The sequence below is a fragment of the Callospermophilus lateralis genome, chromosome 9 (assembly GCF_048772815.1).
Source record: "Callospermophilus lateralis isolate mCalLat2 chromosome 9, mCalLat2.hap1, whole genome shotgun sequence".
Lineage (NCBI taxonomy): Eukaryota > Metazoa > Chordata > Mammalia > Rodentia > Sciuridae > Callospermophilus > Callospermophilus lateralis.
Genome location: NC_135313.1, coordinates 76,635,552 through 76,648,219, shown reverse-complemented (window position 1 = coordinate 76,648,219; position 12,668 = coordinate 76,635,552). Strand labels below are relative to the sequence as shown.

At 39.8% G+C, this 12,668-nt stretch overlaps 1 protein-coding gene across 1 annotated transcript in view; it reads right to left on the bottom strand.

Moving 5' to 3' along the window:
* Positions 1 to 12,668, bottom strand: part of Cacnb4 (calcium voltage-gated channel auxiliary subunit beta 4) — a 240,336-nt gene that overhangs the window by 31,086 nt on the left and 196,582 nt on the right. The window contains exons 4-6 of the mRNA XM_076865433.2: positions 11,057 to 11,179; positions 3,398 to 3,528; positions 933 to 1,009 (exon numbers count right to left, since the gene is read on the bottom strand). Of these exons, the coding sequence (XP_076721548.1) occupies positions 933 to 1,009; positions 3,398 to 3,528; positions 11,057 to 11,179 (331 nt within the window). The remainder of the gene's footprint in view (positions 1 to 932; positions 1,010 to 3,397; positions 3,529 to 11,056; positions 11,180 to 12,668) is intronic.

Genomic DNA, 12,668 nt, shown 5'->3' with positions numbered 1-12,668 from the left:
CCACTGGTGACCAGTTATTCCTGGTTTCTCTTGTTTGTAACAGGGAAAAGCGGCCATGCCCTTCAAAGCCCAGCAAATGGGCTAGCAAAAGGACCAGGCAGGCCCTGTTACTCTGGGGATAACCTGACATGTAGTTGGGTTCACAGTCCTAGAGATCAGGAAGGATTCATATGAACAAGGACCAGAGCCCCAGAATTGCTTCAGAACCAATCCAGTTTTGACATGCATCAATACAGCCTTGGACCCAGCATTCTGAAATGGTACTGGCAGATGCCTTAACGCAGTGTCAATTCTGGGCCAGAATGACATTAGCCTAAAGAAATCAGAGGATGTGATGGAAGAAAAATTCCTGGGTGGTTATTTCCATAATTCCCCAAAGCAAAAGGAATTCCTGATTGAGCTGCCACTGTCCTTTCATTAATATTAGTTCCAGGGCTCAACTCTCTGCTGTCCAAATAGGCAAAAGGGATCATCTGGGCCCTACTTCATTCTCTGCTTTAACCCTCCCAATCTCCAGCTGTACCAATACATCCTAAAGTTTCACATGGAGACTGATCACAGCATTTTCTTGAGTGTCCAACTTGTTAACTTTTCTGTTGGCCCTTAGCATCTTAAACTCTGTTGGGTTCTTGAGTAGAGTAATGAACTTGTTGTAAATTGGTTTGCATAATGAATAATAATTTGCATTATTACCTCTGGTGGTGGGGCAAATAAGAGTTTTTGAAATTATATATTAGTGATCTAAATTTTTAGGTCATTAGTATTCTTTAAACATATCACCATAGAAAACAACTGAGCAATGAAATATTATATGAAAGACCCTGAAAACCAAGCCTTTAACTGATTTCAAAATTAATAAAAATGCTTGCATGTATATTCCAATATTTAAAAAGGAATATATTCCATTAAAATAATTTAACTAAACCCCTCACCTGCTGATGTGGGAGTTGCTCGAAATGTCCCTGATACCATTTCTCCAAGACTTGATGAGGAATTTCCACTTGATTTCCTATGATAGAGAAAGAAACTCCTCAGACTCTTGGAAAACAGAACTTGAGAGTATTAAAAAAAAATCTTGGCCTTAATTATACAAAATAATTCAAAGCACACCAAATCTTGCTAGAAAGCAACTTCAAGAATCTGTTCAAATGTTTTCTTTGACCTCATTTCTCAGAGGAAGAGGAGAACTAACAGTGGCCTGGAAATACTTTGCAAAAGTTATTGAATGCAGAAATTAGGCAAAAGAATCCTTGGCTGGAATGTTCTAGTGAACTGCTTTGCTCACCCCACACCAGTCACCAGGTACCAGTCAGATGTCAACACAGCTCAAAACAAGCAGGAAGACCTAGAGCAATAATTTCTTCTTAAAAGTGATCATGGAGCTATGCGTGGTGGCGCACGCCTGTATTCCCAGCAGCTTGGGAGGCTGAGGCAGGAGGATGGCAAGTTCAAAGCCAGCCTCAGCAAAGGCAAAGCACTAAGCAACTCAGTGAGACCCCATCTCTAAATAAAATACACAATAGGGCTGGGGATGTGGCTCAGTGGTCGAGTGCCCCTGGCATCCTCCCACCAATAAAAAAAACAATTATGGGGGTTCAGAGTTAACAACTCACTATAAGGAGTTCTTGTTATCTGTGTCCTGATAACAATAGTGTCCTGTTGGGTGCTTTGGAAAATTTCCTGAACCTGCAGAGGCCTGGGGAGCTGAGCTTCTTACTTCTCTGATGTTCTTGCCTTTCAATACTCTCGAGTATGACCCCAAAGGTCCCCCATTTGATTCTTCATTCTGTCCTTGTCACTCACTAGTTGTGGGACCTTGGCACATACAGCATGTCTTTGAGCCTTAGTTTTCCCATCTATAGATGCAGGAGCTCCCTACTCCTCACAAGGGGATATAAAGGTAAAACAGGATACTGAGTGTGAGCTCATGGCTTTATTACGGCTCCTGCCACAAAGTGATCTTTTAGTTAAAAAATCCATAATGATATTATGGATTAATAATAATAGTTACAACAAAACTTTGAATGATGATAGTAATTTCTTTATTTATTTAACAAATATTGATTTTTGTATCTGAAATCTAGAAGCTAGGGATACAACAGTGGGAGTGAGGGACAAAATCTTTTCTCTTTATATGTCACTGTATAGTAGGAGATGTCAGTACTACACAAAATAAATAGGTAAATATAAGACAATTCTGAGAGTAATAAGTGAAAGAGGAAAAAATTAAGTCTGGGAAAGGATTAGAAACATGGGGAAGGGGTGGGTATAGTTTTAAATATGGTGGACAGGAAAGGGGTCATTGCAGAGGTGATATTTAACAAAGATTTGAAGAACATGAAGGAGTGATCTGAAGGAAATGTGAAGGAAAGGGTTCCAATGAGAGGGAACAGCAAGTGCAAAGGTACTGAAACAGAACCATGCATTCCTGGGTGAGTTTAAGGAGGAACATGGAAAGCAAAATAACTAGAGAAGAGGGGGCAAGAGGATTCACAGTAGTAGTTTAGGCATGTTATACACTTAAAAGATTATGATTAAAAGTGGAGTTAACTGTACTTGTATGATCTATTACCATTGAAAATTATTCCCATTAGGACAAAAGCAAAAGAGACCCTAAAAACCAGGAGAGTTTTTAAAATAACAAAAGATTCAAAGGAAAATGGAGGTTGAGGGTCAAAAGAAAAAAAAAAAAACAACTACTTCTATTTCAGGGCTTCCAAGGAATTATAATACATCAATGCTTTAGTTCAACCTGCAACACATACATGCAGGAGTGGGAGTAAGGATTTTTCTTCTCCCAGTCTGTGCTTGTATTCCTGGGACCCGTAGCCACCTGCCCTCTGAGGCCTACGTATTTGCTTCATTAGTTCACGAGAGGCTGATTCATCTGAGCTAGACAGGGTCTTCGTGCCAATACCAGGAGATGGCTGATGCTTACAGACATCTCAGGTGGAGAGGGGGCTACTGGTACTGTCCGTGCACCATCACATTGGGCATCCACTTAAGAAAGAGTCTTTGAAAGTGAACCAAGAAAAGCCACGATGCCAAGTCAGGTCAGCTCGCACTTGCTGTTCTGAGCAATGATGCCCACTTTGACTCTCACAGAGGAGAGTTTGAGTTCTGAAGAGGGTTTGCTGAGGCTGCAGAAAACCATCTCTACTGTGGCATTTGTGTGGATTGCAGGGGTGCTGGGCTCCAGCATACGCAAGGGGTCCTGGGAAATCCGAAACCTTTTCAACTTCAGAAATACCCCATGCAGACAAGTATCTTTTAAAGCATATATTTTTAACTTAATAAACAAGAAAATCTAAAAAAAAAAAAAAAATCAACTAATTTACCTTCAAGAAAGAAAGAAAAAGAAAGAGCAAGCTAGTTTACAGACAAGATGGGACCTTACCCTCCGTGAAAACGTCCTCGTTTCTGTTCTTGCTGAATCCGTATGTTTTCCAATCTGAGTGGACTTGGGATGAAGCCAATCTCACAGCCCTCTTTCACCAGCCTTCCTATCCACCAATCATTGTTGTATTTCTGGAATGCAGAAGGAAAACTGCTATCAATAGTAATTCACTTATCTTCACATTCCAGGAATTAATTTCAGGGGACCAGAAAAATAAAACACTACTTATATGATATATTATATTGTATCTCTGACATACAAATACTATATATATCACACTATACTATTTACATTACAGTAAATTTTTTAGGTTCATAGACTAAAGCAGGGTGCTGCAGATTTTATTCTGCAAAGGCCCAGATAGTAAATATTTTAGGCTTTGCAGGCTGTATGGTCTCTGCCGTAACTACTTGAATCTGCTGTCCTAGTGTGCAGTTTTTATTACTATAGCAGACACAGACAAACATAAACAAGACAGCATGGTTGTGTTTCGAAACTTTTCTTTTCAAGTAAGGCAGTGGGCCAGCCTCAACCTGTGGGCTATAGTTTGCCAACCCTTACCAAAGCCAAGTCCTACCCTTTGGATTCCTTTGTTCCTTGTCAAGAAGCCCTAGCTTGGATATTAACCCCTGGTCCAGAAAAATAACTGGCAAAGACTTTCTCCCATTCTATAGGCTTTCTCTTCACACTCATAATTGTTCCTTCGCTGTGCAGAAGCTTTTTAATTTGATGCCATCCCACTTATTGATTCTTGGTTTTATTTCATGGGCTTTAGGTGACTTATTAAGGAAGTCAGTTCTGTGCCAATACGTCAGAGTGTTGACACTATGTTTTCTTCTAGCTGTTTTAGTGTTTTTGGTCTAATTACTAAGTCTTTGATCTACTTTGAGTTGATTTTTGTGCAGGGTGAGAGACAAGGATCTAGTTTCATTCTTCTACATATGGATATCCAATTTTCCCAGCACCATTTATTAAAGGTTATCTTTTCTCCAACGTATGTTTTTGTCAAGGATTGAATGACTGTAACTATGTGAATTTGTCTCTGTGTCTTCTACCCTATTCCTTTGGTCTTTATGTCTGTTTTAAGGCCATGACCATACAGTTTTTATTACCCTAGCTCTGTAGTTAATTTGAAGTTCAGGTATCCTGATGCCTCTAGCATAGTTTAAATAGCTTTGGCTATTCTGAGTTTCTTATTTCTCCATATGGATTTTAGGGCTGCTTTTCATTAGAATTCAAAAATCTTAATATCACCAAAACCAATAATCCAATCAATAAATGGGCAAATGAACTAAACAGACATTTCTCCAAAGAAGAAATACAAACAACCAACAAATACATGAAAAAAAAAAAAAGTTTAGTTTCCTTAGAAATTAGAGAAAGGCAAATCAAAACAACACTGAGATTTCATCTCATTACAGTTAGAAAGGAAATCATCAAGAAAATAATAATAACTGCTAGAATGGATATGGGGGTCAAGGTATACCTATGTATCTTTGGTGGGACTGAAAATTAGTACAACCACTTTGAAAAGCAGTATGGAGAGTCCTCAAAAGACTGGAATAGAACCACCATGTGACCCAGTCATCCCATTCCTTGGAATTTATCCAAAAGATCTAAAAATGGTGGCACATGCCAACTAATATAAGCAGCACAATTCACAATAGCCAAGGTATGGAACCAGCCTAAGTATCTGTCATCAGACGAATGGATGAATAAAATACGGTATATCTACATTATAGGGTTTTACCCCATCATTTAAAAAAGAATGAAATTATGTCATTTGCTATAAATGGTTGGAACTGGAGAACATTATGCTAAGTGAAATAAGTCAGTCTCCTGAAGTCAAGTCAAATGTTTTCCTTCACGTATGGAAGCTAGAAAGAAGAGAGTGGGAAGGGGAATTTTTTTTTCAAAAAGGGGGGTGTCTCACAAAAATAGATGGGTGTCCAATAGAGCAGAGGGAGGGGATGGAGAGGGAGGGAAGAGCATGGGGATTTGTTGGGGAATGAAATCTATCAACTATGCTATGTGCATGTACGAATTTACCACAATGAACTATATATATGTATACATACAGATGTATGCATATACATATATATGTATACACCCATATATAATTCACTGATTAAAATAAAAATAACAGATGGGCAATCCAGAGTGGAGCCAGTGGATATAGGGAGGGAAAGGGAGGGTACTGAGGAATGAGATTGATCAAATTACATTATGTACAAGTACAGATATAACATACTCCATTCTTATGTATAATTACAGTGCACCAATAAAAAAAATTAAAAAGAAGCCCTAGTCAATTCTTCTGGAATACATTTTATGAGGCAAAATATGAATCAATGTAAATGGAACTATGGAAGCCAAGATAGATATATCTCAGATGAAATACATCCAATACTATGTTATTTGCTAACAGCTGTCAGGTAAAAATTTCATGATACTATATGTAGTCTACACTATTTCAAATACAGGTTTCAAATTAGGGTCCATCTTATTATATGAAGAAAAAGAAGTCTACTCTTATAAAGTCTGAGCCTATTTTAGATCTTTAGGAAGAATTTTTGGGAATAATCTTCAAATAGCCTGAAGCCAACAAGAACTCCAAAATTTCCACTCAAATAGGCTTCATGACATGTAAACTTGAGACACAAGTCCACACAAAGGTTTCAACCAACATGGGGCAAGACACAGTCAACGGGGCCTTATTTGATGTGTCAGCAAAACTGCATTTGTAATTATTGATTTGCTGAATCTGAGGCAGGAGGCAATTTAGTCCAAGCCACCAGCCTCAAGGGAAGGTTTCGACTAGGTCATTTTTAGAAAAAAAAGATATCAATTCTATTATTTAAACCCTCTGGAGATGAATATTCCCCAAACTTCCCTCATTGTCTTTACCAGTGTTGAAAAATGTGTGTGTCTGTGTCTGTGTGTGTGTGTGTGTGTGTGTGTGTGTGCTGTGTGCTGTGTGTGTGCGCTGTGTGTATTTCAAAAGGCAATAACTACATGTAGGATGATTTGCTTAGCTTAGACAAATGCAGAATTTACATGTCTATGATACTGACACATTTGAAGGAAGCACGGATGGTTTCCTTGGATCTTTACAGCATGAAATTCTGAGTAACTTTGAGTAATTCTGAGTAACCATCTCACACGCAAAAGAAAATGACAGGGTAGGATTTGGCCTTTTATTATGCACACAGCTCCTGTATGAGGCACGTAAGGCATGAAGTATGAGCCTGCATTGAAAGAAACGTGAGCTGACCCGATAGAAAAACCTTAACAATGAGGTCTTGGTTTTCCTCACTTTCCGGTCTTTTATTTCAGGATAACAGGCCTGAAATAACAAGCCTGTTTATTTTGTAGTTAAGAAAAGGCAAGTGGACCCTTTTAGAATCTTTGGTGTATAGGTCTGGAATTTAAATTTTACTGTGGTAGGGACAAAACAGAGCATGAGTCATCGTTTCCTAGGGCTTAAGTTATTTCCTGAAATTAAGTTAGCCCACTGGAATACTAATTTGTTAAATAGTACCCAAGCGATCTTAAAGGGCTTCCAAAAATGTTTAATCAAACTCCCCAAAATGTAGGAAGCAGCTTAGGCTGAGGCAGAGTCTGACTCAGCCAGGGGGCAAGTTCTGTGAGCTACTTGGTAGTAAGTCACGATGTGAATCCAAGAGCTTAATTTGCTCATCATTTGGCTTGGGGGGCAACATAACTGTCGCTTTTCTCTGCATGCAAGACTCTTCATTACTGAGAAAGTACTTAGAAGGGTGCCTAAGAGATGGCTGTCTAGGTGACAGATGAGACAAAAGATTATGACTCGATGACAGAAATGTGTGTGTTTGTGTTGTTGATATTCCTGGAGCTTGTGCCAGCTTTCTGGGAAGGTCACCTTAGTGTTGTTCCAATCTTTTTCAACTTCATTCCCTAAAAGGATTAGGATATTCTCTTTCTAAGATCTTTTTTTTTTAATCTGATTTTTCAAGAACTGAAAACAAGTGGTTCTGGTCTACATAGGATTACTAGGTCAATACCACACATCAAACTGCCAGAGAAAGTCCCTGATCAAAGGTATACAGACCCCAATGCAACCAACAGGACAATAGAATATTGATATTAGAATATTGACCAAGAGGAGCATGAAGCCTCCAAACTCAAAGTAATGATAAGGAGATAGAAACATTAATTACCCTGATTTGATCAGTACATAGTATCAATGGATCACACTATATCTGATAAATATGCACAATTATGATGTTGATCTAAAACTTCAAAACAAATGTTAAGGAGATGGAAATGTTAACTGTCCTGATTTGATGGTTACATATCATATTCATGTATCAAATGATTGCACTGTGCCCCATAAATATGGACAATTTAAATAATAATTAATAAAAAAGAGAAATACTGATAGAATGTGGGAAAGCAATCAAGTACAGCAGTGTTGAATATTTCCTTTTTTTTTTTTTTTAGTGGTCAACGGATCTTTATTTTATTTATTTATATGCAGTGCTGAGAATCGAACCCAGTGCCTCACACATGCTAGGTAGGTGCTCTACCACTGACTACAATCCCAGCCCCCTCAGAATATTTCTGTGAGAGAGTGTGTGTGTATGTGTGTGTGTGTGTGTGTGTATGTGTGTGTAACATGGGAGAACTTCCCTTATTTTTTAAAGTGTTGCTTCTCCGTAGAAACATTGGGAGTTGGAACTAATGAACACGGTTTGTTCTTTTTTTTTTTTTTTTTGGTACTTGGGATTGAACTCAGGGGCACTTAACTACTGAGCCACATCCCCAGTCCTTTTCTGTATTTTATTTAGCAACAGGGTCTTACTGAGTTGTTCAGGGCCTCCCTAAGTTGCCGAGGCTGGCTTTGAACTCACAATCCTTCTGCCTCAGTCAGATGGGATTACAGGTATGCACCACTGTGCCCAGCATCCTTGATCATTTTTTATGGAAATGGTGAGATAAAATCAACTTAGCCAATCTTATGCTGAGGTGCATGTTTCAGGTCAAGGGTCCTTATCTTCTAGGTAAATGTGGGTATTCTCTCCTTGTCCACCATGGAGAAAGTGGAAGTCATGAAGTTGATGTCCCTAGTTTCCCATTCCCCAGGCTCTATGCCCATAGTCATCTTTTCCCTGAATGTAATTGAAAAAGTGCTCCTCTTTCAAGGTCTGTCCAGCCATTCTGGGTCTGAATCCCACCTTTCTTGCCTACTTAAAAATTTTACCCCTTGGCCCGTCTCTCCTATCCACATATCCCCCTCAGTTGTTAATATCAACATATGTGGATGCTCCAGCAGCTCCCACTTGAAAGAAAACCTCCTTTGACCTGGACCCTCCAAAGTCTATGGGCTGGTCAGTATCAACCCCCTTGCAAGCACTGTCCATACATGCTAACCCATTTCTTTATGCCCCCTTGTCTCCTCACTCCATTTTGTTTAGCTTCTATCTCCACAATACCACAAACAATGGTCCCATTGACCTCTATAAGACTTACAGAATGCAGAGTTTCAAAGACAATGATTTTCAAAAAGGATTATATGTTTGCACATCTCATTTTTGACTAGGGGCCAGGTAAGGGCAGGTGGACTTGGTTATGTTAAATGATGTGTTATGTTTATCACATTCTTTGGGACCTCCATTCTCAGGTTTCACTTCATTGTTTTCCCTTCATGCTCACTTTTCTTTAAGATTCTATTTCTCACCTCCAGCAGAGCTAGTGGAGACTATCAAGTAGAAACACCCTCCAATGGATGCCCCTCCCCATTGGGAAACTCTGTACAGAACAAGGAAGTTCAAAGAAGATAAGGCTTTCCACCAGACTCAGCCCAAGTCCTATGTCCATCCACCAGATGTTGTCTCCTCCCTTCTTCTCTAGTCCCTCTCTTAGTCATCCCTTTCCCTTCCAATTTATTTTACAGGGTTAAACACTTCTGCATGGAAAACAAACAAATCTTCCTCATCCCGAAAAGCAAAACATGTACAACAAATTTTAAAAAGGCTTCCGCAGCCCTATGCTATCTTCCCCTAGCTAAAAACCATTCTTCTTTCAACCCAAAGCATTTGGGGAAAAAACACAATTGCAATTTCTATTATCTGGCCTCCACATGATGTGGGTAAGGACTTTTCAAGCATCTTTACAGGAAGTTTCACAACACCCCATATCCGGTGTATCTAAGGGCAAATTCATAACCATGTTCACCCTTGCAACAAATCTGCTCCCCTCTCCATCTTCTCTGCTTTGATAGCTGATACTAGAGGCTAATGCCATCTTATATCCTTCCAAGCAAGCCAGAAAAACTGGTCTTCATCCCTCATTTCTCTCTCCCTTGTTCTTCACCATGTGCAATCTCCATACTCTATTTGCCCCTTAACTCTCTATCTCCAAGCCACTCCCTCTCTCCATCTTTTCTGCTACCACTACTGTCCAGCCTCCAGCGTGCCTTGGCAGGCCTATGCCCTGCTCCTTTGCCCACTGGTGTTACTCTACTTACAAGACTGGTTATATCTGTCCTTTATTTCAAGTTTCTCTTTAGCCTGCTATGTGGTAATAAAGACCAATCTTCTCACCATGGCCCAGGAGATCCTTTTAAAAATCTGGCCCTTGCCTCTCTGATCCAGACCTTACTCTCATATCACTTCTACCACTGCCCTCCACCATAATTCCACCAAGTGCCCAGCCCTGTCCCAGCCTGGACTACCTCAAGTTTCACCACTTCTGTAGAGCTTTATGATCCCCTGACCTTCTTCCTCCCCTACGAGATGGTCCTTCCACCTCTTCCTGTGGGCTTCCACAACATCAATCAAATTTTTTTTATAATAGAACTTGTCATCCCATGCAGAAACTATGAATACTTGTCTATCCCTCCCATCAGACTCAAAGTTCTCTGTCCATGGGGATGGTGATCCTTCTGCCTGATTCCCAATGCCTAGTACAATGTCTGACATGAAGTAGAATTTCAACATACCTGGTTTGAGTAAATAAAAAAGTTTGACATCACTATTCTGCCTTTCTAGATTTGAGGCCTGAAGTCTTCCTTGCATTATTCAATTCCTGGAGTGCTGTTTTCCAGAATCCTCTGCTATTTTTTGAAACTCTAACATTATCCTCTAATGATGACATACTCTGGTGTTAATTCCAAAATCAGTTCATAGGACTATTACCCAGTGTCTATAATTATAATATCCCTTATGAATAGTCCCATCTGGGCAGGTGTCATGATACCAAACTTATGCTTCCCTAAGTTGGATCCATAGATCAATGGCTCTATAGCCACACAGACTGATTAAAAGATGGGTTGGGAAGTAGCTCAATGGTGTAGTGCTTGCTCAGTATGCATAAGGTCCTGGATTTGATTCCCTAAATTGTTTTGTTTTTTTAAAAGGTAACTAGAGAACCTAAGGTCTGTCCTAGATCCGTCCTATGATTTCAAGGATGGACCAAGATCCAATGTTGTAAGTACATGACAACATCAGCAATGAGCTGCCTCTCACTGAGACTGAATGCATGTAGAGGGCCCAGAGAATTGAATGAGGCACCTCATTAGCAGCTCCTCAGTTCTCCTCATTGGTGAGTTTAGCTCAGAGTTGATTTCCAGCTTTGGTTTTATGGCAGGTGAAGAGATGCAGTGTGTCCTACATTTACCTCTTTAATGTGTAGAAAGTCCTTGGCATCAAAGGAGATAGCTGTGCTCGGAACAGGCACATCCTCATCCAGAGCTCCACAATAGCTCACATTCGTCTTCACGGCAAAGGCTACGGGTTTGGACTAGAGACAGAACCGCAGAAGAAGGAGTGAGGGAGGGAGGAAGAGAGATGAGCAGTTTTCATATTGCAATGTATCATAAGATGATTGATGGTACCAGGCAGCAAGGGAAATCACTTTCCAGAGAGGGATTCTCTTAGGTTTTATATTCCCAGGTAATATCAAGAAATCTGCAGAGTTGACTCTGAAAATGATTCAGTCCTACCAGACCCATCACTTTTCCTCTTCTGTAGTACTTTCCAACATCCCAAATAAAGAGCTGTCCCCTAAAATATTAGGGAGGATGGACAGAGGTGGGGACAGTCCGCCTTATCCTCTAGTCATAAAAGTTATTTCTTTTAAACAGTAACAAACATCCTCCCATCTAAGGATGCAGGAAATATGTTCTGGGTATATTTTTAAAGGGTTGGGAAGTTGGTAAGGTAAGTATTTTTGAAATAACCTCATATCTGAAAATCAATAAGATCTCATGCAGGAGAATATCTTGTCTGACAGGGGAAAAAGGGGCCAGTCTGGGTGAAACCCAACAGACAGGGCTCTTCATTCATTCCTTCCTAGCTTACAAAAGCTGATTCTCAAACTCTTCTTATACAAATTCTTAAAGCACTCGTTAGTTGGTGCAGCCTTGAAGGGGCAAATCAAGACACCAGTCTTAGCTAATGCTGCTGTCAATATCTGGGTGACCATAATAGCCACAAAACTGATTCCAAAAGAGAATTTTAAAACAGGAAATTAGCCACATATGAGGCACAAGATTCCTGAAATTCTGGGCTGCTTTGTTACGAGTTCATTTATTTGCATAGGGAATATGGCTGGGTGTCAATAATTAACCCCAGACATATTAGACAGAATGGCAGAATATAATTATGCATCAGTTAGAGTCTCACTGATGTCCACAGGAACCTCACAGGAATTTCTGAAAACAGAGCACAGATCTATAGATGTCAAAGCCAACAAAGACATCTCAGGCACCTGCATCATTTTCTTGTTGCTCTCTAAAAGATTTTATTGTAAAAAGAGAAAAGGGAAAGAATTCATTTTATTTGGGCTTGGGTTTTTCTTTTTAAAATTAGAAAGGCTAAATCAACGAATCCTTGGAGTCTGTCATAGTGAGCAAAAGGAAAGGCTGGCCATGAGTTCTATTTTTTATGTTGCTACTGTAGATAAAAATTCATCTGACAAAAGGGTCAAAGGAACAACAACAACAACAACAACAAAAAACAATAGAATGGGAGATTACTAGTGATTCTCCTGGTTCTAAAATTCAACCATGGAATCTATTCTGTGTTGTTTCCTAAGGGTCTACCTGGAGAGGAGTATCTGAAGGTCTAATCTAGTAACGGTTTTCATTACACATCTTTGCTGCTTCTGTCTGAGTTGTTTGAAGTGTGAAACTTAGCCAGGTGTGGTGTTGCACACCTGTAGTCCCAGCTAATCAGAAGGATGAGGCAGGAGGATGGCTTGAGCCCAGGAGTTTGAGTACAGCCTGGGT